This window comes from Penicillium riverlandense (assembly GCF_028828495.1).
Source record: "Penicillium riverlandense strain IBT 135883 chromosome Unknown utg000007l_segment0_segment0, whole genome shotgun sequence".
NCBI lineage: Eukaryota > Fungi > Ascomycota > Eurotiomycetes > Eurotiales > Aspergillaceae > Penicillium > Penicillium riverlandense.
In genome coordinates, this window is record NW_026643198.1 from 100,440 (window position 1) to 124,872 (window position 24,433).

The window sequence follows — 24,433 nt, forward strand, 5'->3', positions numbered from 1 at the left end:
CCTCTTGATTGTTTAAATTATTCTACTACCACACTGGAAGACAATGCGAGCTCAGTAAGAAGATATGAGAAAGGGAAACACCAGTTGGACAGGTCCCAATGGAAAGCACTGAAAGGGGTGTGTGACAATAATGGCCTAACAAAAACTAGTTCAAGTGGATGTGCGTTCTGCTGCAAACTAGCCGGCCATCTCGGAGTTGTTGCCGAACCCTTATGCCCAACGCCTATCCTCTTGAATTGACCAGGGCTGGCTTCGCTCCAAATCCCAGCATACCATATTCTAGATGCAGGAACGGTGCCACGTACCCGCATACCTTTGCTGTCTTGTCGTTCAGCTCTTCGGCGACTACTCCGGGTTATACTTATACATGACTGCCGATGGACAAGAACTAATCCTAGCATTTGCAATACACGACTTTGAAGGGCTGTCCCACCCGTACCGGTATGCCCATTTAATGAGCTTCCTAGAGCTACCCACGATAACGAGCCATGGATTTGCCGATCGAGAAACAACAGTCCAGGACCGAAAGGGCAACCGTCAAACTCATACCCATCGCCAACAGCTCGATGCCGAGCGGAACCAGTACCCCGTTGCATTCAACGGATCTATGTCTGGTCACCTGGATTGGGAACGATGATCCAGAAAACCCGCAAAACTGGCCATTGCGCACGAAGATAATCCGGTCATCAGCACCGCTGGCAGTGATCTTCTCCATCTCATTCGCATCGAGCATCTTCGCCGCCTCGGCGGAGGTCACTGCACGCGAGTACAACGTCTCACCCGAACTAATGAGTCTGGGCGTTGCACTCTTTGTGGCCGGCTTCGCCGTCGGTCCGTTGGTGTTTGCGCCCATGGCCGAAGTGGTCGGCAATGCGCCCCCGATGGCCATCGCGCTGACGGGCTGCGCGATCTTCCAGGTCCCGCTGGCGCTGGCGCGCGACGTCGCCACAATCCTGGTGTGTCGGTTCCTGGCTGGCATGTCCGGCAGCGGCGGACTGGCTGTCGGGTCTGGGGTGCTGGCCGATATCTTCGGGCCGGTCACTCGTGGAGTGGCGGTTGGGACGTCGGCAACGATCTTGAATCTTGGGTCAATCATCGGCCCAATCGTGGGCGCGTACGTTGTGCAGCGGCACGGCTGGCGCTGGACGGCGTGGCTGTCCCTGATCCTCTGCGGCGTTGCCGGAGTGGCCTGCATCGCGTTCCTGCGCGAATCATCGCACAGCCGCATCCTCAGATCCCGGGCTGCGCGTCTGCGCCGCGAGACGGGGAATCAGTCCCTGCGAGCCCGCGCGGAGATGGTCTCGCTGGACCCACGCGTGCTGCTGCGCAAGTACTGCATCAAGCCCGTGCGCATGTTCTCTCAGGAACCCATCCTCGTCGTCCTGACCGTCTACCTGACCCTCGTCTACGGCTCGCTGTATCTCTCGTACCAGATGTTCCCGCGTGCGTTCGAGAACCGCGGCTGGAGCAAACCTACCGCCACACTGCCCTTCATCAGCGTCGGACTGGGTGTCCTGACCGCTCTGGGCGTCTTCTGTATTTTCACGTTGACCTGGTACAAGCCGCGATGGATTGCAGCGCAGAAGGCAACCGAGGAGTCCTCTGAAGCAGCACAGACTAGTAGCACAACGCCAGTTCGCATCGCCCCGGAAGACCGGCTCCCGCCAATGATCCTGGGTGCGGTGCTACTTCCTCCGGCACTGATGTGGTTTGGCTGGTCAGGCGAAGTGCACTGGGCGGCGCAGGTAATCGCGTGCTTCGTGATTGGGTTCGCGCTGCAAATCATCTTCATCAGTGGAGTGGTGTACATCGTTGACGTGTACCCCCTGGACACGGTGTCTGCCATTTCCATTCACGTCATGGTCCGGAGTGTCGTCGCCGCCACCTTCCCACTCTTTGAGGGTCCCATGTACAAGAGGTTGCATATAAACTGGTCTGCGACATTGCTGGCAGGGTTGTCAGCCCTGATCATGGTATCACCCATATTATTGAGGATATATGGCGCGCGCATCCGGAACTGGAGTCGGTTTTCGGTCAGTGGAATATGAAACCATGCAGTGCGGAAACGTAAATATGCATAACTCGAAATTCAAAGGAACAGATTTTCCATTTTTTGGTTCTAATGCTGCCGCCCAAGGGAAAGAAATGTCAACGGGTATCTCGCATTGTGTGTGTGGCTGTTGGATGCGTAAAAGATGCAAAAACAAGGCATAGGTTGAGCCAGAAGATAAGAACAGGGCGATTGCTTGCTTGCGCAGATATGATAACAAACAGCGCCAGAGAATGAAACCAGTAGGATATCACCAGAAAGTAAACGGGAAAAAAGACATAGCCCATAACTCCCTGTCCAATGCTCTTGTCATTTTCAGCATCGTGTCAAGATCTAAGCGAAAAGAAAGGAAAGTATCGTTTGGCAATAAGCCCTGTTCGTGGTGAAGAAACAAGGAATGAAGAAAAGCTTCGGAAGGGTTAAATCCTGCCGCCACGCATTTCCTGCAGTGTAGTGGCTCGGCGCGAGACCACGTCCTCCCGGCGAACGACATTTCGAAGGGCCTCGCTGGCCTGGATTAGTCCGTCAATGCTGATAGCGTGGTTGGTCATCTGGTGGTTGATGTAGGTGTAGAGGGCAGCGGGTGTCGAGCAGGTCGTGAGCAACTGCTGCTCGTTAAGCTTCAGCAGCGCCAACGCAACTTGAAAGAGGAATGTGCTTCCCCCTCCGCTGCCAGATAACTGGTCTTCTGCTGTTTGGGATGTCTTGTCGCCGCCTTCTTTTGTATTTGATGCAGCCGTGGCGGGACCATTGGCCACAGCACTGGACACATTAAGGCACAAGACCACGTCCCACACACGGTACAGTGCCTCAGCCGAGAGACAATCGGTAAACAGAGAAAGAAACCACTGGAACGTCAATGCTTCCAGTTCAATTCCCAAGTCTTCCAGATGGGCCGACAGTCTGGGCAGCAGCTCAGAGATGTACTGCCGGAGGATCATCTGGTCAGCACGAGACGCCAAAAGACCGTGATCATAATAGTGTTGTGGCAGGATGACTTCAATCATCGACGTCAGGATCCAAAAAGCATCCTCAGCTGTAGGCATAATAAGCAGCAGAGACGCCGCAATGAGATTCATGCCCTGGCAGTAGCCCACCTCCGGGTTGCGGCGTGAGTAAGCGAGAAGCACTTCTTTGAGCTTTAGAACGCCGGGTCCCTTGCGGAAGAAGACGTTGTCGGTGAGCGTACGGCGAATGTCCATGTCGATCTGTGCTACCACTGACGAATCCGGTTCCGATCCGCCGACTCCTCGCACCAAATCATCGTAGTAACCGGGGATTCGCATCGCAGATGCGCCGCTGCATTCCGACCAGACCTTGGCCCGGAGAGCAACGGGGATACCACCGAGGACAAGTGACCGGAATTCACGCCACTTGGCACGGCCAACCTTGCCTTTGTTGCCCAGACCAGCAATACCAACGACCTCACCGTCCGCGAGGCTGGCTTCTGGCGTGTCAACCGCCGTCACGGTCCGATCAGAAGCCGCCGCGGCCGCTGCTGCTTCGCCTTCTTTCCTACGCTCAGCACGCACTTTGCGCAGAAACTCATTCCACCTCACCGTGCGGTCACGCTGCAGTGTATCGTGCAGATCCGTCAATTGCTCCAAAAGCAACTTCACCGGCTCGGTATCAGTGGGAGTAGCGCGAGCTGATGTGTGCGCGGTGGCGGCTTCATCGAATGATACACCCGCAAGCTCGGGACGGCCAGCGGTGACTGCTGATGTGGACACCGATGGCTGCGCGCTGGAGTTGACAGACAACGGTACATTTTTGTCGATTGCTCCGGATGAGCTATGAGGACGACTGTCTCCCGCAGTCGTCAAAGAGATGATCGGAGCAGCAGATGGCGTATGAGACAACAGCTCAGTTGGCCGAGACGGCATTTTCAAATAGTCCTGCCAACGACGTAGTCCAACAGACCCACTGTCAGGGTCTTCAGGTGAAACTGGCGGCGAACTTGGTGTTGCAGTGGCTGTTTGCAAAGTCTGGGTGATTTCACTATCATCTTCAGGATCAGACGCGTCGCTGCGCCGACTACCCAGTGTCTCGGTTATGCTCAGAGGGCGACTGCTGCTTTTGAGAGCATTGGCTTCCCGCTGGCGCTTCTTTCGCCGCTGATCATAAATAAACCCGAATCGGTCCGTCAGGAATTCGCCCGACTGAGAGTCGTTGTAGGTTTGCGTGAGAGTTGGGGGTCGGGACTCGAGGGGGAGAATAGCGTCCATCTCAACAGGGCCGAGGTTGGTCGAGCTGCGGTCTGCGACCTCGGGTGGGCCTCCTTGAGAGACACTACCGGCTGCACTTCTGCGCCCAGTCGACGGGTTCATCTTGGGTGTACTGATAGAGCCACTGGTAGAGCGGCCAGGTGGAGGCAGACTGGCATTACTGTTGATTCGCTTCAATGCAGCCACCGCAGACAAACCACCTTTGGAAGAAGCCGCAAATGTAGATGGGGTGGCTTTGTCTTTAACCTGGTTTCCAGATGTCTGATTGCGGCCGGTTTCGGAATCACTCGAGTCTTTTGTAGACTGTCCTGCAAACAACTTGACTGTCCACGAACCCATAGAGCGAGAGGATTTGCGAGAGTGGATGCTAGCATCGTCGCCGTTGGTAGAAGCGCTAGCAAGCCGACGTCCTGATCCATCACTAGGCTGGGCGCCTGGCGGTTGAAACAGCTGCTCATCGAGAGCTTTGCGTCGTGAAGGATTGCTCGGCACTCGGAGGTGTTCAGTGTTTTCTTCTTCAATCTCTCCCATGTCGCTTTTGACGCTGCTTGCACGGCTCGTCTTCCGACTGGCCGAGGTCGAGCCGAAAATATACTCTTGCCAGCCGCGGCCGGAGCTCTGTCGTTTTCGCGTATTGCTTGAATCCGTGCTGGAGCCGCCCATGCGGGTATCATTCTCTGATCTTTGAGCGCGTATTGTAGCCTGGAGATCTCCAGAGTCATTCAGTGGCTCCACGTAGAGCCGAGAGCCAACGGCATCGGTCATCGCCTGGGACATGAGTCCATTGAGGCCCGAGGATTGGCCCGTCTGGTCATTGCTGCTTTCACCGTCCGATCTGTGATCATCTCGTGGCGAATTTTCCAGCTGATACAGTCGACGCTCGATATCTTGACTGGAGACAGACACCTCCCGAAGCATTCTCTTCAACTCCCGCTCCCTCGCATCGGCACGTTGTCGGAGCGCCGAGATTTCCGCATCTCGTTGGGCTAGATCGCGCGCGAATTGCCTCACGATCTTCGTGGCGCCTGTATTCGCGATCAGTCGTTCGATATGCGCGTCATCGGCTAGGTGCAAAGCGCCGGGGATATCGCGCGTTGGAACGGAGTCTTCAAAGAGCGCTGCCCGGTCGGAGGTATTGGACAAGCCACTTGTAAGCCGTGCCAATGTGGCCTTACGGCCGCGATTCGTTTCGCCAGCACCATCTTCATCAAAGTCGGTCAAGAGCGCATTTGACAAACCTCGGGTGAGGGTAGAAGTATCATTGGGCGGCGAAAGCGAAGGAAACGAGGTCAGGTCTGTCGGTGTTTTGGGCGTGTTCGGGGTGTTGGAGGCCGAATGCCGTTTTGGGGCTTTAGCACGAAGTGTCTTAGCCTTTTGGCTCCTGCTCGACACAGATGAGGCCTGGGACGAGGACCGTCGCTGAGAGTGCGTATCAGGCTCAGCCATGACTCAACGATTGGTGGATGGCGTGGATGGCGTGGGGGGCGGGATGGTTGGTTGGGGACTTCATGAATGCTTGCAAATGAAGGAGCAGCCGCCAGCTGGCTTGATCGGTGTCTCGCGATGCGCTCCCCTGCTGTCGTTGTCGCGCGTCCTTGGCGATCGTAGGCGATGGCGCGGATCTCAAGAATGCAGGGGCGGTCTACGGCAGACATTCAAGAGCTCCCTCGCCGACCAACACACAATCTGAGAGGTTGTCGTCGCTCGCTGACTGCCTGAATGAGCTGAAAATTTTCTCATCCTGCCAACAACTTTGTTGATGCCCAGTGAACACATGACGTGTGTGAGCACGTGACGTATTTGCTGATATAATCGTTTGATATCAGGTGACCCTCAGCCTCGGCTCTCCGCATTAATTGATAACCGGGGCAAAGCTGAACTCATACATAAGGAACAAGCATCTCTCTTGCTTGGTTCTGCTGTATACATACACAATGTCCTCCGCAGTCGCCAAACAGCGCCTCCAGGCCCTCAGCAAACAACTAACTGAAGGTATCCCCGACGAGGGCACCTTCGAGGGCATTCCCAAGATCCGCCATGTAGCCGGAGACTCGGCTGGACCGTAGGCAATCCCCAATGTGTCGAGGGTCCACTCATAAATAACATGTATCCCACAGCCGAGCGAAGGACAAGGTGGTGATTATCACGGGTGAGTCTGCAGCACCTTCAATTCCGTGCCGTTTCGTTGCTAACCAGCAACCAGGCGCAAACTCGCCAAATGGCCTCGGGCGTGCTAGTGCACACCAGTTCGCCAACAACGGCGCCAAGGCAGTGTACATCTGCGACTATGCCGACTCACATCTTGCCACGCACAAGCGGGAGATGGAGTCGCTGTACCCCGGCGTAGACGTACATACGCGGCAGTTCGACGCAGCCGATGAGAAGGCCGTGGCAGCCGTGATTGACGACGCGGTGGCCAAGTACGGGCGTCTGGACGTCTTCTTCGCCAATGCAGGTATCTCGGGCCAACCGAAGCTGTTTACGGAGATTGACGGCGAGGGGTTCATGAAGACGCTGCGGACTAATACTCTGGGGTAAGTCGGCGGTTGTCCAAAAACAGGCGGAATCAACGGTCTAACATCCCAATGCAGGCCCTTTCTGGCTGCGAAACATGCGGCACCGGCTATGAAAGTCACCTCGGCTGCAAAGCCCTACCCCAGTGGATCAATCATCTGCACCGCCTCGGTAGCAGGCTTGCGGTCCAACGCCGGGTCGACCGACTACTCCGCGTCCAAGGCAGCGGTGGTGTCACTCGCACAGACGGTGGCATACCAGCTGGCCGGCACCGGCATCCGCGTCAATGCCATCTGCCCGGGATTGATCGAGACAGGGATGACGCAGGCGGTGTTCGACCAGGCGCGGGCACGCGGCACGCAGCGCAAGATCGGGCAGTTGAACCCGCTACAGCGGGCCGCTGTTGCGGACGAGGTGGCTCGCGTGGCTTTGTTTTTGGGTAGTGATGAGAGCAGCTACGTCAATGGCCAAGCCTGGGCTGTCTGTGGCGGCTTGAGTGCTGGACACCCCGTTGTGCCGGGTAAACTGGCATGAGCATCTAGCAAGCTGTATATAAGAAGTGCGTTGGTGGGCTATTTGTACAGTCCGTGACCGAAATAGCATACTCAAATCTACTGGTCCAGGGTATTTTAAGCTTGAAACTACTGGTTGAAATAGCCCGAGGGGGAGATGTGCACAGAATTCATTTTTTGAAGTACAACGATTCCAGAGACAGCTTTGCAATAGAGCCATCGAATCAATTCCCGTCCACCAAGAGACGGCAGACGAAAGGGGAAATGTGCAGGAGCACACGACAGAGACAACAAGGAAATCTCGCCCGCAGGCAGGAGAGTGGGTGCAAAGTGGATCGCTCTCTCAGTCTTGCAGCAGGAAGCCAGGCCGAAGACGTGAGACATGAACGGGTAGGTAAATACACAAGCATGCCGACGACCCATTCCAGAAGGGCGACGACCAATAGACAATAACAGCAAATGTATGAGACAAGATCCCGCAAGAGTGGAAAAGCACAGGTAGACCAATCAATCAACAAAGATGGACAAGGAAACAGATAAATGGTCGGATGGATATAAGGGAGTATCAAGTAGTAGTCGACACGACGAAGCGAAAGAGAAAATAACCCACGCCAGAGAACAAGAAAAATAGGGAAGAAGAATGAGACTGCAAGGAAAACCGGGAACAAACAACATGGCCTCAGATCAAGCGTTGCATCATCCAAGCTGACTGAATTACGAGATCACTCGTGCAGTGTTGCCCCGCATGAGATCCTCGCTGGCCTGCTTGGACAGTGTGCCCGTCTCGGTCTGCTGGTCATCCAGGCCCTCAGTTTCGTGGGCATGCTCATCGTCATCCTCGACGATCCGGGTCGGGATCTCGCCGGCGGTGTACTGCTGGCTTGAGCGCTCGGGGAAAGTCGTGTTGCTGACCATGGACATGGAAGTGCTGGAGCGGTTGTGTACCAGATCCGGTGTGGGCGGGATGCTGGAATTCCGGTCAGGGTGCAGCGAGTTGGTGTCGGTGTTGTCGCTCATCTCGCTGGCGGCACGGGTCGAGCGGCCCTCCTGGACTTCGAAGTCGGAGCCCAGGCGGTCACCATCCTGACGAGCCTTGGCCGACTCCTCGGACTCCTCATCGTCCTCGGCGTCCTGGGCCAGGTGCAGGCCCTCGACGGCGGCGGCGCACTGGTCGCTGATGGTACGGATGATATCCGCAATGGCGTCGGTCTTCTCGCGCAGGTAGAGATCTGCGACATCGTTGATGCTCAGGCGAGCAAGGCTCTTCTTGTCCTTGCCGAGGTTCAGCAGATGCTGCTCTAGCTCGGGACTCATATCATTTACCATGGGTTTGCCGTTGACATCCTTCTTTGTGGTCTCGTTCGAAACCGACTCCTCTGATTCTTCGGTTTCGGCGGGAGCGTCCTCGTAGCCCTGCTTGACCATTTCAGTAATTGTCGAGGTACTACCAATGGAGCGGACAATGTGCTCCATGTGGTGGTTCTGGCCGTTGATGAGGCTACGCAGGTGCAAGACCACGCGCTGGGCATCATCGCGCTGGCGGGAGAGGGTGGAGTTGGTGTGCTGCAGAGCAGAAATCTCCTTCTGGTTGCGCTTGCGCTCGCGCTCCAGCTCCTCGGCAATCTCCTGCTGGAGGACAAGAGCCTCGAGAGCGTCGTCGCGCTGCTTCTCCGTGCCAGATAGGCGCAGAGTAAGCCGAGCCACGTCGTCCTTCTGCTGGTCGATGAGACCAGTGAGACGACGGTTCTCGCGCTTGTGGTTCTCGATCTTGATCTTGAGTTCCGAGGTCTCTTTGGTGAGCTGCTCAGCAAACGCCTGGAACTTGAGGAACTGCTGCTTCCAGGTCTCGAGCTCCTCGACAAGGAAGTTGTTGCGCTTGGTGACCTTGCTGAGCTCGGTGTCCATGCGGCCCTTGAGATTGATGAAATCTTGCCAAGCCTCCATGGCATCGCGCGAGTACTGGTTCCGCTCGCGCACGATCTCGTTGAGGTGGCGCATCGAGACCTTGGTCATCAACGGCTTCTTGACGGCGCCGCCAAAGATCGCCTTCACACCTGTGTTGCGTCCCTAGAGATGTGTTAGCTTCTGCATGTCGAACTATTGGAAAGAATCGCCTACCAGCTTCTCGCAGACGTGGTCCATGACGCCCATCACGGCATCCTGGTTCCACCAGGCGGGCTCCTGGACGCTCTCGACCTCTCCTCGCATCACGATGATCTGACCGGCAGGGATCAGCTTGCCACCGGCGTAGGCAGACCGCAGGTGCGTCGGCACACCGGAGGGCGAAACGTCGCCGTTTAGAGACTGCGTCAACCGGTTGATGAACTTGGTGCGCTGGCCCTGGTTCAGGACGTTGGGCGGGCTCGAAGTCAGAACGAAGTTCCGGTCGAGGTCAACCACGAGAGCATCGGACGGAGCATTGAACAGCGTCCGGCACTCGGCAGTGACACCAAGGATGTACGGGCCGGGCTCTTGCACGAGCTCCTTGACGTGGCGGGCGTGCACAACGGGCACGTACAGGCCGCTCCACTCGTAAACACGAACGCAGTAGCGGATGGTTTCGGCCGCGGCCGTCAGCATCGCTGGGTAGTGGCTGACGAAGATTATGCGGCGGGTGGGTGAGACAGCGGCCTCGACCACACCGACAATGTTCGGAATGGACAGGCAGGTGAATAGAGGCCACATGGAAAAGTTCTGGAAGCCGGTAGGGGACGAGGGGAACTGGTAACACAAGGCATAGTCCTTCATATCAATTCGGACGAGGTCGTTGAGACGCGGAGCAGGGAAGCTCAAGATCCGAGATACCTCTTCGGCATGGAAAAGGTTGGTGGCCTTGTTCCAGTGGATCCACATGCCACGGAGGTAGTCGCCCAGCAGGTCGTAGAGCGGATAGCGGGACAAGAAGCTGAGGCAGTAGGGGATCCAGTAAGTCTCATCCGGGTTGTCGTAGAAGTCGGACTCGGTCTTCTTGCGCAGCTCGCGAATGGTCTCCGCACGCTTCTCATCCGCACGGGACCAGACGCGCAGCGCAATACCGTACAGAGTGTGCGAAGAGTCCTGCTGCAGCACAAAGGCGTGATGGGCACAGTGCGGCTGGCTCTTGCCGGTGCAGATCTCGACATCGTGCGGGAAACAAGCCCGCATGGCCGAGTGCAGGGATCGAGCAATCTCGTTATCCTGCTCTAACCGCGGACTGCTGCCCAGGATCTCGGGCAGCCAGAATTGGCCGACGGCGCCCTTCATGTGGCCAATCTTGCCCTGAGCCGGAGCTGGTGCCTTGACCCATTGGGAGGGCTCGCGGCCCACACCGCAGACCATGTAGGCATGGGTGAGGGTTTTGGGTGTTCGCTGGGTGGGCTTGAGGTTGAGGCTCGAGGCAATGGGCTGGGTGATGCGCGAGTGCAAAGATGAGGTGCGGCTGGGAACGACCAGCGAGTTTTCTCCCTCGCCGCGGGTGGTGGGCCGATCACGGGTGGATGGCCGCACAAAAGAGGCGTGGTCTCGCAGAGACGGGCCCATGGTGGTCAATTGAGGTGGTGGTGATGTGTATATATGTATAGGTTCAAGAGGGTCACTCAAGGGCGCGAGCCGGGATGGAGTGGACTGTCGGATAGAAAAGTCCCTCGATCAGAAACACAGGAATGGACGTGCCAAGTTGACGAGGCAAAGCTATTCCCGGTCCATGCAGATACCGACACGCACAGGACAGCGCGGTCTTGACAATGAGGTGGACAACGAATGGAAAGGGTGAGAATAGAAGAATAGGGAGGAGAAGAGAGGAGACGAGAGGAGAGGAGAGGGTGAATAGGAGAAAAGCATAATCCATCCACCCGGAGCCGAAGCGAAGCTAAGGCTAAAGGGGTTCGTTCGAGGCGAAACGAACCACTTGGGCTCTCCACCGAAAAATACACGCTTGCAGGGGCAGGAAATTGACGGGCCCCGGAGTTCCAAACCTTGTTGGTTGGTATCCACGGGTCGGGGATGCTTAACAGATGGAGGTACCACCGATGCGATGGGTAGGTAGGATTTTCTTTTCGGTGGAAGAATCGTGTGTCGAGTCCACCGCAGAGGATGCCAGACAATCCATTGTGGCCCCGATCGATCGCGATGGTTGGCAAAAGGCCGGGGTGGAGCTCTGACCCGCATCCTGCTGTTCCCCCTGAGCGGGCGAACTTGTGGTGCTAGCACTCAGCATTACTTATTCGCGGTGGATAATTCGTGAATCGACGGCATTCATTAGGAGTTTAGGTATGTATGTTTTATGGTCCAGACCAAGGCGAGAGTTCAATCTCCGACTCCTGCTTCATTCGGTGTGGCTGCCAACTCTGTTCCTGTTGCTCTCTACTCACTCCCACAATCCGAGCCAGCATCGAGGATGACCGATAGCCACACAGTAGCACGCTTATAGCCTCGATCTCGAACCGCTCCGGACCGAATCCTGAGCCTTCTTCGGGAAAAGAGCTACATGGGGCCAGAAAACAAATGCCCTCAACCAGCCAAAAAGGGAGTGCTTACGGCGAAGAGCTCAGTAAGCTCGATCCCGAGATCAGCATCTGTGCGCAGCCGGTCACCGTACGGTCACACACGGCACAGATTCAGTTCCTGGCCTAATTCTTCCTTAGCGGCAGTCGATCGCTCCCGATTCTGCGCCGGCGGTTTCGTCTAGACCCACCGGAGTGGGTCGGGGGTACCTGGTACCTGACGGGTCGCGGGCGGCCCCGTACTTCAGGCAGGTACTGGGGACAACCCTGGACTCCTCACGGACGAGATGTGTCATGTCGGAGACACATCCATCAATTAACTCAGTGTCGCTGGTGGTTTCATGACAGTTGACTAGTGGGCTCGTGACAGGTCGAGTAATTACAATGTAGGGGTTTCAGTGTCCTTAAGGGGTGGAGAGAGGGGTCAGTTAGTGGAAGTATGTATCCATCGGATATATATTATTGTGCAGGGGCCGCGGATGGTCGCAGCCTTTGTTGGTCATACAGTGCTGATGGAAATATATATCTTTACTGCGTAGTGAATATACCAGTCCTTGCCATTTCATCTCATGTATAGACAACAGCTTGAGTCGTTCAGCTTCAATCGTCGGGCTCTCGAACAGGTCCTCTTAGATCGTGACATATCGTTTACCACCTAGGTTTATAATGCCCCAGCAGAGAAAGAATAAAAGGAAGCGCATAATTAAGAGGAAGGAGTTCTAGCTCTTGTAGTTTAGATAAACCTGAAGACGATGAGAGTAGTTAGTAGCTTTATATCCTCCTAAAGCGAAATCATGGTTGAAAACCGCAAAAGAATCACCTCTCACTTTGAGTGAATGAAGAGACATGGATCGAACCGCCAAGCTGTTTTGTGGCATAGTTGAAGATCCCCCATCGTTCACCCTGGAAAAATTCCCACTCGGACCGCATGGAAAAGTTTCCTCCAAACGGGTGGAAATGATAGCCATCCTGGCTATAGGAAAAGTACCCTTGGAGGTCACCATCTGTCCTTGCATCTAATGTGCCCCGTAACCAGACTTGGCCCCTTCGAATCTCGATTTTGTCGGTGATATTCCCGAGGCTAGAAGTTTGTTGAAAGTTCGTTTCATTAAGAGTCATGCCTGAAACCATTTCCAGATCATATTTCTGGCCATTGCGGACGATCCCAATCCAGGAGGTCTCATCACGAAATGCAGCCAGCCCACAGCGATCGCCATCTTCCATATGTTGGAAGTCAATTTCAATCGTTGCAGTGGGAAAAGGGCCGTATAGCCGGTGGGTGAGAGTGTTTCGAGCCGTGAAGAGATCGTCAGTAACGGTCGTAGTCCAGAGCCTTAAGCCATTTCCCACCTCATACTTAGTGGGATCGGGATTGTGGTTCCACTCCCAATTAGGACTAAGTTCATGGCCTTGAAAACGGTCGGTCCCGAACCAAGATGGGGTCGGCCTTTCCGGAAGGGGGTAATTATACGACTCCCCCAGCCGCCGTCCACCGTGGTGAGGTTTGGCCAGCCATCGGAAGTCCAGGTGATTGGTGCAAGGATAGGCAGACGCCCTGCAGGATATGCCCAGGTGAAAGACATAAAGTACCAGTCCCCAGAAGGTGTCTCAATAAGACTTCCTTGAGAATCAACTGAGCCTCCAGAGACCGGAGGGGTTAAACCGTCCTGCAGGATTCGATAAGTCCAGCCGCTCCAGATGTCTTCAGACCTCCAGATTAGTGTCGCACCACTTGGGTAATCATCGAGAACATAGTAGAAACCATCTTTCTTATACAGTCGATTGCCTTCAATAGCACTGAATGGCGCGGGTGCATTGAAAACCGGATGTGTTTGTACCTGCGACAGTCCATCCGCTGAGAGTTGGGCAATGCTGACGTTAGTATTTCCGTAGGCCACGAACATTGTGTCGTCGGTATCAATCAGGAGCCCACAATCGTAGTAGCATTCATCGATAGTCCCAGATAATTCCCATGGCCCAGTAACTTCTGGTGCAGTGTATACGTAAGTCTTGGCGAAGTCGATACAGCCAATCCAATACCATAACCCATTGCTCTTGCGATACCGCATAGATGATGCCCAGGTACCTGCGTTGTAAGCAGTTTGACCATCGGTCATGTTGTACTTGGGCCCGAACTCCAGAAACGGCACCGCGTGGGCGATGAGTTCCCAGTTGACAAGATCTAGCGATTTCAGAATGGGTGCTCCAGGCGAATACTGCATGTTTGATGCCATAAAATAGAAAGTCTGGCCATCTGGACCAAGAAAAATATCATTATCGGCAAAGTCTGAATAAATCACCGGGTTGGTAAAGGCTTTGGAATGTGGTGGCACGGCATGAGAGACGACCGTTGATACATGAGAAAAAAGGCCTAGCAGGGTAGGCACCAAGGCCTCTAGACCACGCATCTCTAACAATTTTGAAATAGCAGGGATATGAAATGACAAAGGCTGTAGAGGTGGGGGGTGTGGTGGGGGTGCAAAGGAAGAATTCGCAGGCAGCAAATTGCACAATCGATTGGGGAATTGCACTTCTATATACGATCTTACATAATAGACTTCAACTTTATTGACGCTGTTGACACTTTCTGTTTAGGGTAACTGGGTTTCAATACTTTAGCCTAAATATCACCTTGCGCTAAGACCCTCAGAGAAGTAACTGGTTAACTACTACCCTGTAGTCCCTAAGGTTAGAATAGATACGAAGCTGCGTCAAAAGCGCCATGATTTACCTACGGAAACATCTCGTGCAAAAAACATAACACCTCTTACTGAATTTGTAAACCACGCGATTCCAAAACCGACGAAACTTTGACAAGCTGAATAGAGGCTTGGTTCCCCGCACTCATACTCAGGCTAAAGACTTTACTAGAGGAATTTTTTGAAGCTAGAGCCAGCATCCAGTAGTCGGATAAATACCGGTAGACGGTATACGGGATCCGGGTTGGGCTAAAAGTTCCGGCTCATCGCAGGGAGAGAATTTTCACCTGGGGAAAACTGGGGAAAGCTTAGGGCATCTTGGGAGCCAATCAATCGCACCTGCGATTCATGTAAATTAAGTTTCTAACAGGGCCGAGGTCTTCTGTTTCACACTAAATTCTGATTTTTGTTTCTGCTGAGAGCACCATTGAATAGCAGACGTAGCTTGCACGGTTGGAGCCGAAAAACATATATATTAAACAACAAAAACTGGATAGGGCAATTCGACCATACTTCTAATATATGCACACCCTCGCCTATTTAATTCTGTCGGATATGCCTTGTCCGGAGTCCCACAAAGATCATTGTTATGGCTGCCAACACCTCCGGGAGAAATAAGAGGACTACGCGCACTGCAATTGTTCCGTGGATTGGGCTGAGATCCTTGTCTTGTGTAACGACCATAATCATGCTGTAGATAACACGGATTCCGATGAAGGCAAGCGCGATGAGGGCGCCCTGGAGGAGCTATAGGGAGAGGCATCATCAGCCACCAAGAATATCGAGCGGAAGATAAATATGCTCACCGTAGTTCCACCTCGGTATCCAGGAGCATCCTTCTTTCCCTGAAAGTGCAGGAGGGAAAAAAGCGCCCAGAAGATCTGGAAAACCCAGGTCGCGACAATCAAAGCCACACCGGCTTTCCAGTGCGTCAGACTGTCAGGCTTGGGGTTGCCCTCAAAGATATCCAAGGAACCCATTATTGTGAGGGCCAGAGCAGCAGCCATGATGCCTGTGGTACCAATGACGACGCATAATCCAACGACACGGCCCTGTGATGGATTCCGATACGTTCGCCTGATAGAATCCGGTCAGTTGCCAGTCCGGCGGAGGGAGGAAAGTGTAGAACATACGCTTCATGGATCAATCCATCGATTGCTAGAATTAATGGGGTAAGACCCACACTCTGGATGATGTTGGCAGGTAGGCCGTTGCTATTGTGGATACCTAGTCCTCCACCGATAATTCGGGCAAAGCAGAAAACGGTGAGGTAGTACCAAGGCAGGAACCCGGTCCATCGATGACAGAGGAAGATGTAAATGACGACTGGAGTCAGGAGCAGATAGACTGCAAGGTCGGCGGGGAAAATCCCATTCATCGCGGAGAGTCTTCTGATGTATGTATAAGGAAACGCTCAAATGTTGTCGAGGATGTTGGGTAATTGAAGCTGGAAAACAAATGAATACGCTTTCGAGATGTCGCGAACTTAGTTCTTTCTTTCAACTGCAAAGGAAGGACAATTTATACCAACTCATCTTCAAATCCCCATGCATATGTCCAGGCTGTTTACAAAACTAAGCCTCATGCCCATTTTGGAATACTGTTCGGGCTGGATAACTAAGGGTGTCGATCGCTCAGCGCAGCAAGCTTTACCATTTTCGAGCGCCTCGAGCCATAGAGTGCAAGGCGGAATTCAGCTGGGATGGGGGCTGAACTCAATATAAGCCAAAGATAGCCAAGCGTGAAACTAGGGCTCGGCATTTTCCACTGCATAGAGCAAAGTTGAACCAATTAAATGTTGCTTTCCTTCTCTAACTGAGAGGCTGTGCCGGACGATCAAACTGCGCGCCCCTTTGTTGGTTTAAAAACTCGGCCACCCCCACCACTTGGCGTCTTAGACTCATCAGGCCTGACCGAACTGATAACCGCTTTTGGAATCCACGTTGTACACTCTGGGCCCATGGTATACAGAGGAAAACCCAGTGCAGGGTGTGTCTCATGTCGGGTTCGGCGTCTAAAGGTATGTGGATGGTCGATTCCACTTGATTTAAACCGCTAACCTAAACAGTGCGATCGGCGTCAGCCATCGTGCTCGCAATGCCTTCGAATCAAACGCGAATGCTCCGGTTACCGAGACCTCAGGGCCCTGCGAATTTATGACCAGAGCGAGGAAGTCGTTGTGAAGGCCCGACCCCGGCATTCTGTCGCCTCGAGGCCCTCAAAGCTGTCTTCCGCAGACCAGGCAATACCAGTGAGCTTAGTACCTATGCCGGCTTCAATAGACGAACGGGCGACGTCGTATATCTTCACATATTACGTTGGCACCGGCCGAAGCCAGGGTCTACTTCCGTTTTTACCCGGGGGTGCTGCGAAAAGACCCATCTCCAGCCCTCCAAGCCTCGATTAAGGCTGTAGGGCTGGCAAGCATGTCCAGGGTCCGCATGTCGCAGGATTTGATCTGCTCAGCCCGTCAGGAATATAGTGCAGCCTTGCTCGCCACTAACAGCGCACTGCAAGACCCAACCCAAGCCAAGTCAGACTCCACCCTGGCGGCCGTGGTATTGCTTAGCACGTATGAGGTGAGGGACATTCCTCGACCAGTGATTGGCCTGCTCTAACGAATAAAATAGATTATAACATGCCATAGCTCAAATATGATGGGTCGCTGGTTGAACCATGTCAAAGGGGCAATGAGGCTCCTTGAGCTACGGGGGTGAAACAATTGGAAACCTCAGCCGGGCTGGAGTTATTTACATTGATACGCATGCAGACCGTACATAACGCATCTTGCAGATTCTCTTTGACTGTTCTGCTTCTGACTTCTTCCAGGCCATCAGCAACATATTCTATAAAAGCAAAAGCTCACCAGAGATAGCCAAATTGTCGAAAGCGGCGATGGCCTACCGCGATAGCAAATCTCGAGCGATTGAAAATTTTCTTGACATCTTGGTGCGGGTGGGCGACCTCTCCGTTGAGATCGACGACACTTACACCAAGAGACACTCTATCGGTGATCCGGCAGTCTTCATCCGGAAGGCGCTCCATTTAGACACTGATCTTATCTCTTGGGCCCTTTCTACCGACCCTACTTGGCGCTATGAGATTATCGAGGCACCAGAGCACACATATCATTCCACTTACAGTGACAAATATCATGTATACCCCACAGTTGGCGTCGCCTCCATGTGGAACAACTACCGCCAAACACGCATTATCCTCCATGAGATCATCAGATCGATGTGTATGCGCAAACTGGAACTGGGTAATTCGCCCGAGAGCCAACAGACGATGCTACAGTCCATCGTAATCAACAATCTTATGGCGGAAGACATTTGCGCTAGTGTGCCATACCATTTTACTTCGGGTGAGGTGGGATTCGGGGGTGTGTTCCGGCTGCTTTGGCCATTATTCATCGCGGCGGACTATGCTGGGTCGACACCTAGAATGAAACATTGGGTCTTCCAAACACTTCGTACAATTGGAAACACCATGGGCATCCAGCAGGCGCTCATGATGTCTCTGTTTGTGAAAGAAGGGCATGCCTTGGATTTAATTCCGGGGGAGCCGTCAAGAAAGACAAATCAATCCGAACCATGAATAATTTATAAATGCTATTACAGGACAGAAATTCCAATAATATAATCATCGATATGCGCAAATTTCAACCAAAAAGACCTCCATCATCCATCTTCACGTCCTATATCCCGCCTTACCAGGAACGCATGAGTTCTATTTTCACACAAAGCACAGAGACTAGTACTCACATCGGCTTCTTTGTTCCTTTTATTTATTAGGAGGGCTTCGTGACCGTGTTAACTTTGCCAACATCATGATCGTATGGCATCGATGTCTGGATCGGTGTTCCAGCCCCAACTGGGTGTGGTGCGCGCTCATATTCGGCACTTGCTTGCTCACGCTTTGACTTGTTGTGCTTTCTCAAGATGAAAGGAAGGAAAAGGCACATTGTGCTGTCTCTTTGGTGTGATATTGTTGTTAGGATTGGAGAGTTGAGCAGTTTAATGGCTCTTGTGAGTTGCGTGTTGAGGGAAAAATTATTTCTATCTGCGGAGCAGGGCCGTTTTATATATTTGGACTTGTGAGATATTCAGCCCAACGTGCACACATTGACAAACTCGGAAATCAGGTCGTAGCGCGTCTCGGATCTTCAAGGCGCCCCCTTCACGCCTTGTCTATCGAAATGACGCCCGGGCTAATTATGGGGCTAGCGGAAAGATCTCTACAATAATCTTACTAATTTGATCGGGTAACCAACTCGAAACTCTACCGCGGACCCACTTCGTATCAGTATGATGCGCTGGAAAGGATCAAAAGCTCCGTACTTCTAAAAAGTATTATGGACTACTGCGGCTGAACAAAGACAGGCGAAGGTTATCCGTGATTATGCTGGTTTCCTCGGCTTTCAAATACTCGCAAGTGCCGCAGGGGGTTCCAAAGCGGTGGTGGAAGAATAGGTCAATTATCAACAGACTAGTCTTTCACTGAAACACATAGACCATCCCTGCTCGGTCCACGCTCACAATCATGCCGTACGGCACCCGCAATACCGCGACGTCCTGAATGATATCCAAATGGCTCTTGAGCAGCATCTGCTGCTGAAGACTAATCACCGTGCTACGAGGAGGCCGGCCACTGGCTCCCTTCCGCGAGCCAGAAGCTGCGCTGCCCGACGCACTGGGAAGGTGCTCGGTGGTCACTAGGAGATTAGGATTGGGCTGAGAGAGATCGTAGCGCGGTTTCCCGGTCGCGCCGCCGTCCAACACCACGTCAAGACCGCTGACAAGAGAAGACAGCTCGGGTCGAGCGAGGTCCCAAAACCGTATCTTGCGGTCGCAACCAGCCGACACCATGAACCCGCATCTCGTGCTGTTGTCCTTCCCGTCATCTAGGGAGTCAAACCCGACAGCAAAGGACCAGATCCCGAGTCGATCACCCGCCAAGCTCGTGGGCGACGATGGAGCCCCGCTGCCGCCAGATGCAGGTCCTCCGGCATCCATGCCTACGGGACTGGTGGTGGCAAAGCGACTGAGCATCCCTTCTGGCCGGTCCCCGTCGACTCGCCAGGCCTCGTAGTCCCGGAGGCTTGGAGCGGTGGCTCGCGCGGGTTGATGCCCGCCGTTAGTGGTGCCATTACTGGGACCTAGAGGGGTCGCCTGGTAGACCTCGCGACAGCGGACCTTTTCAATGTCCCACACGGTAATCTCATTTCCATGAATGCCGCTCCCGGATACGCAAACCCAACGGCCTCGACCCTTGGTGGGATGGACTTGCAGTCGATGAATGGCGCCCCAACCAGGGAGACCCCATGCCTTCAACCGCACGCGGAAGCGGAGATCCCACAGGTCGAGAATCCCGTGAGTAGTGCCCACCAGCAGCCAGTTGTGCTTACGGTCGCAGCAGAAGGTGGTGGGGGTTCCGTGATGGACGGGGTTCTCCAGTGAATAAATTGGTAGCATGGTCTTCATATCCAACGCAAGGATACGGCAGGTATTGGTCGCGATCAGCAGGGTGGATTGAGAGTCGGAGCGGAAATGTTCCAGCCAAATCGGATACTCGACAGTCCCGTCATCCGCAGTGGGTAGTTGGTATTCCCGAACAAGCTGAAGCTTACCGTACCGAACGGTGTCATTGACATTGTGATAGTCGACTCTGACAGCGTGAATGCTGCCGTCAGTGGCGCCGCTAATGAAAGTGTGCGTGTTTTCAACAAAGGTCAACGCTTTTACGCGCGCACCTGGCCCATGCCGGTGGGTTTGGCGGGACCTAGGAGTCAAGTTGCGTTCGAGGCGGGTCGTGTCCCAGATCTTGACCGAACTGTCATCTGAAGCAGTGACAAAGAAAGAATGGTCTGGTGCGACAGCGACGCGGTTCACGGGGCCACTGTGCTCGCCAAAAATGGCTACCAGATTCCCTTCGGGTTTCCAAACCTTGCTGGAATCTTGCGCGTTAACTTTGCGAATTGGCCTTCGAGAATCCACCTCCTTGACATATGGACCCAAGTCAAAGAAGTCCGTAGGGTAACTCTCTGCAAACACGTTGTCCAGCAGTCGTAGGACGACTGGATCATCGCCTCCGTAGGAGTGATTGGCACGGTATTCCCGGGCCGCTGATTCGAGGGGATTGCGGTCGTATGCAAGTGCGAGGGCCGATGGCTGGGGAGTTCCTCCTCTTTGAAGCGGAGCATCCACTTTTCCGAATGCATTTGCCGAGCTGGTGCTTGTTTCCGCGTATGCTTTGGCTGTTTCCTTGCGGTTCAGCAGACTGATCGCGCTGGGTTTTCGCTGGACCTGCCCAGACAGGATTCTGAGCGCAGGATTCTCTGCTTCGGTTGGTGTTGTTGAGCCTTCTCGTTCGAAGCTCGGCTGGCGACTAGAAAGTTTCCGATCGATATCCGAGCCTGGGGGAGACAAGGGACGGGACCCTGGTCCTGCAGCGGGAGACGATGCTGTTGGGGAAGATGAGGGGGAGGAGTCGGTGGTGAGATTTTCTAGAGCATTTGGTCGAGGGACGGACCCTGCTTCTTTGTGGCGGTGGCTCTTTGATCGCAAATGCTTACGATGAGCACTCGGTGTTCTCTCAATCGTTGTAGAGGCATCAAGGAGCGCGTCTGCAATGGTTTTGGGCCTTTGTTCATCGACGGTAGGACTTTCAACCCTGCCCACAGAAGCCCTCCGCGGCTTCATGTTTTGATTCTTGTCAAAGAAGACCGTCTGAGGGGTGACACCATATTGTGTCAATTTGATTATGTTGTTCAGTAGTGAGATCGATCCGTTGTCAACATCTCTGGATTGTCGCATAGAGACTCTCCAAAGATAGTCTTTCAGAGCGAGCAGCTTGTACTCGTCATCGGGGCCCATCCCCAGATTTCGTAGTCGCGACAGCCATTGTTCGTCTTCATCGTTCCTCGCTTGCGAACTCAATTTAAATGAAGAGCTTCGTTGCCCGGCGCGGGAGTTATACGACCCGGGCTCGGAGAGAGTGAAAGTGCCTTCACGGCTGGTCGATTTCCAGAACACACCTCTATCGGCTTTGGACGCCCAGACAAGGGCCATGTCATAGATATTTCTCGCCATCGGTGGCTTGAGTGCATCGAGGATTTCGGACTCCGTAAATTCCATGATCCTAATTCTGAGGAAAGGCCGAACTAGCGGCGTCAAGATCGAGTAAATGTCAGCCACCGACAAAAACTTGGTCGAGCTGACCACGAAGTTCACAGTTGCTTCGCGGATCCAAATGTTCGGATGAACAAGGAATCCAGTGGTGATGTAAAGCAGATCCCATGTCGTTTGCCGCTGAAACAGGCCCAAGTCCGCCATGGCCGCCAGAGAGCGAATCACTCTTTCCACGACAAATTCTTCGGGCTCCGTCATGGATTGAACCATCAACGGTAGGATGTACTGCTCCAAACTGGTGCTTCCCACATAGGCTGCAACTCCAACGACGGCTTCAAAGAAGGCACATTTCAAAATCCAGTCCCGGTCATTGAGATATGTGTTCAAGTGGCTGAGAATGACATCGTTCGCTCTCGGATTACCGAAAAACACGCAGAGGCTGGATACCGAACCCAGGAAGGCCCGGCGGACCGATGCATCCGAGTCCGTCAACAGCGCTTTTGTGTGAAGCTCAAAGTAATCCAAAAGGTCTATCCTTGCCACATCGTACAGATTATGATATGTGGCATCCTCGGTCCAGCGAGGCTGAAAACCGACGGGTATTAACGACGCCAGGCGAGTATCAGAACGCAGCGCCTGAATCATATCCAAAAATCTCAATGAGGATTGTGCTAAAGATGCAATGCATGAGGCATATGCAGCACGGACCATGGTACTTGGATTGCTGTTGGCAGAGGCAACAAATGGCTGGAGCCTCGGGAAGATGTACTCAGAGAATAAGTAGGCATTCACCGGGGATACTACGTGCACCATCTCCAGCAATTGAGTCAACGTGCGAATGGCGGCAACTTTGACAGAGTCTGTGTGATCGGTTAAAAGGAGCATGATGTAGGGGAGAACGCGGTCCAGCTTGGCTTCATCTGAGAGCCTCTCGGCAAAGGCCAGGAGAATATCACAAGCTTTGATGCGGGCCGAAGCCTTGGCGGTATTCCGTAGGTTGGAAACCACAAGGGCCAGAAAGATCAGAACGCCTTCATCCGATTGCGGTGGGGATCCCGAGGTCGGGTTCCCACCGCTCGGAAGGTCAAGCTTCACGGGAAGAGCATGGCCTGCTAAACTGGATGTAGGCCGAACGATTTTATCAGATGCATTCCGAGAGGTAGGACCAAGAAAGTAGGATATCTTGTCAAAATCCAGGTAGACCCGCTCTATCCGATCATCGGATTCTCCTCGGTTGGCTGATTCCGCGTCCACGTTCGTTCTGCCCGAGGATGGATCGGTCATGAGCGACATGTATTGATGGAGAAAGCTGTAGAAATATTCCGGAAACGCTTTATCCTTCCAGAAATTCAGATACTCTTCTGCAGAGTACCGTGATTCGGGTTCCAGTTGAATCATATGAAGAATCAGTTCTCTGATTTCCGGGTCCTCGATCTTGGCCAGCTGGCTGTGCTCCGGACTGTACTCGCCCTTTCGATACTTGTAGATTTGGCTCAGGGTGAAGATAGGCGACTCCAAAAAGAGCTCGGCAATGACACATCCTGCGCTGAAAATGTCCATTGCCCAGTTGACATGTCGGCTCCCCGGTTCCTCCCCAGCGACAAGGAAGCGCTCGGGAGCCAGATAGCAAGTGCGTCTCCCAGAGATATCGAAATAAAAGGAAAAATCTGCAGGGTTATCTTCCGGCAGGAACGTTGGCTTGAACGACGAGGAAAAGTCCGAGAGATACAGCCAGTTCCACGAAGTGACCAAAACGTTTTCTGTCTTGATGTCACCATGGAAGACATCTAGGGAATGGGAGTCCCGCAAGGCACACAGCAGTTGGAATGCAATCCATTTCTTTTCAATGTCTTCCAGAAATGGCCGAATGCTAGTGTGCCGGTCAGATGTTGTTATTACAAGCACAGACGGAGTAATACATACCTCATTCGATCATAGAGCGAGCTATAGATGTACTGGCGAACGAGATACCCGCTCGTGCTGGTTTCCAGAACCCGATGGTAGCTCAGCGCATTTGGCACATCCGCCAGAAGCTTGCGTTCCCCTACATGATGAAAAAGATTAGTCGGCGATTTACCCGACTGAGCAGAACAATAACGCACGGATGATCGCCTTCACATATGGCTCCAATTTCATGGTCGGGTACGGCTTCATGATCACCTTGACGAAGACCATGCCATTTTGCTGCCTCGCACGAATGCTTTTCATGAAACGACCACCACCCATCGACTTTTCATATACCAGATCTGACAGCTCAGGGACGTCGATCCCCGCGGACCCTGCGGAGAGGGTTGTGAGGGAGTAGCCTTGTCCCATGGTGATAGAGGAACAGCATCTCCTGGGGCGTTGGAAAAGCCGCGGTCGTCCAGTCCAACCGTCCTTGGAGGAGATCAAGGGAGCTGCGATTGCAGACGATGAACCAGATGAAACCAGAGATGGAAGTGAAGCACTAAGTCACTTGACGCGTGGTGAACCGACCCCACGTGATGGGAAGGCGGTCAGCCCCAGACGAGTTGACCATCAACATGAGATCTTGCACTTGGACACTCACGGTCGGATCGGAAGATCGATCAGTGGAGGCTTTTATTTCATACATCAATACACACACTGTCTGATCTAGGTTTCTTTAACCCATCCCATGACGTAACAAGTACCCGGCTGGGCTCTATAGTGTTGACAGTGCAGCAAGGGTCAGGACTTCCAATCACGACACCCACCACGGTCTATCGGTGCAACCCTTGAAATACATGATTGCACTATTTCTTCCCTTTTTTGCTGTCGTTCAGTGAGCATTTCTGAGCCAACATTCCTTGGCGGGGTAG

The 24,433-nt window shown here is 53.5% G+C and overlaps 8 protein-coding genes across 8 annotated transcripts; 3 read left to right on the forward strand and 5 right to left on the reverse strand.

The window, feature by feature from the left end:
• Nucleotides 1-488: 488 nt before the first annotated feature.
• On the forward strand, nt 489-2,048 carry N7474_007603 (uncharacterized protein; the record flags this gene model as incomplete). The annotated part of the gene is made up of 1 exon (XM_057199013.1): nt 489-2,048. One exon carries the CDS (start codon nt 489-491, stop codon nt 2,046-2,048), a length of 1,560 nt encoding a protein of 519 aa, XP_057049714.1.
• Nucleotides 2,049-2,469: 421 nt separating this feature from the next.
• Nucleotides 2,470-5,721, reverse strand: N7474_007604 (TBC domain-containing protein; the record flags this gene model as incomplete). Its single annotated transcript, XM_057199014.1, has 1 exon — nt 2,470-5,721. The coding sequence occupies one exon, from the start codon at nt 5,719-5,721 to the stop codon at nt 2,470-2,472; it is 3,252 nt and encodes a 1,083-aa protein (XP_057049715.1).
• A 488-nt stretch (nt 5,722-6,209) lies between these two features.
• Nucleotides 6,210-7,323, forward strand: N7474_007605 (SDR family NAD(P)-dependent oxidoreductase; the record flags this gene model as incomplete). Its single annotated transcript, XM_057199015.1, has 3 exons — nt 6,210-6,337; nt 6,393-6,809; nt 6,867-7,323. The coding sequence occupies 3 exons, from the start codon at nt 6,210-6,212 to the stop codon at nt 7,321-7,323; spliced, it is 1,002 nt and encodes a 333-aa protein (XP_057049716.1).
• Nucleotides 7,324-8,015: 692 nt separating this feature from the next.
• On the reverse strand, nt 8,016-10,820 carry N7474_007606 (DENN (AEX-3) domain protein; the record flags this gene model as incomplete). The annotated part of the gene is made up of 2 exons (XM_057199016.1): nt 8,016-9,368; nt 9,420-10,820. The coding sequence occupies 2 exons, from the start codon at nt 10,818-10,820 to the stop codon at nt 8,016-8,018; spliced, it is 2,754 nt and encodes a 917-aa protein (XP_057049717.1).
• A 1,778-nt stretch (nt 10,821-12,598) lies between these two features.
• N7474_007607 (glycoside hydrolase family 43 protein) lies at nt 12,599-14,190 on the reverse strand (the record flags this gene model as incomplete). The annotated part of the gene is made up of 2 exons (XM_057199017.1): nt 12,599-13,191; nt 13,254-14,190. The coding sequence occupies 2 exons, from the start codon at nt 14,188-14,190 to the stop codon at nt 12,599-12,601; spliced, it is 1,530 nt and encodes a 509-aa protein (XP_057049718.1).
• Nucleotides 14,191-15,021: 831 nt separating this feature from the next.
• On the reverse strand, nt 15,022-15,859 carry N7474_007608 (uncharacterized protein; the record flags this gene model as incomplete). The annotated part of the gene is made up of 3 exons (XM_057199018.1): nt 15,022-15,228; nt 15,288-15,558; nt 15,615-15,859. 3 exons carry the CDS (start codon nt 15,857-15,859, stop codon nt 15,022-15,024), a joined length of 723 nt encoding a protein of 240 aa, XP_057049719.1.
• A 582-nt stretch (nt 15,860-16,441) lies between these two features.
• N7474_007609 (Zn(II)2Cys6 transcription factor) lies at nt 16,442-18,078 on the forward strand (the record flags this gene model as incomplete). The annotated part of the gene is made up of 4 exons (XM_057199019.1): nt 16,442-16,501; nt 16,550-16,732; nt 16,764-17,081; nt 17,275-18,078. The coding sequence occupies 4 exons, from the start codon at nt 16,442-16,444 to the stop codon at nt 18,076-18,078; spliced, it is 1,365 nt and encodes a 454-aa protein (XP_057049720.1).
• Nucleotides 18,079-18,977: 899 nt separating this feature from the next.
• On the reverse strand, nt 18,978-23,927 carry N7474_007610 (ubiquitin-binding serine/threonine protein kinase VPS15; the record flags this gene model as incomplete). The annotated part of the gene is made up of 3 exons (XM_057199020.1): nt 18,978-23,481; nt 23,535-23,655; nt 23,714-23,927. 3 exons carry the CDS (start codon nt 23,925-23,927, stop codon nt 18,978-18,980), a joined length of 4,839 nt encoding a protein of 1,612 aa, XP_057049721.1.
• Nucleotides 23,928-24,433: the final 506 nt, after the last annotated feature.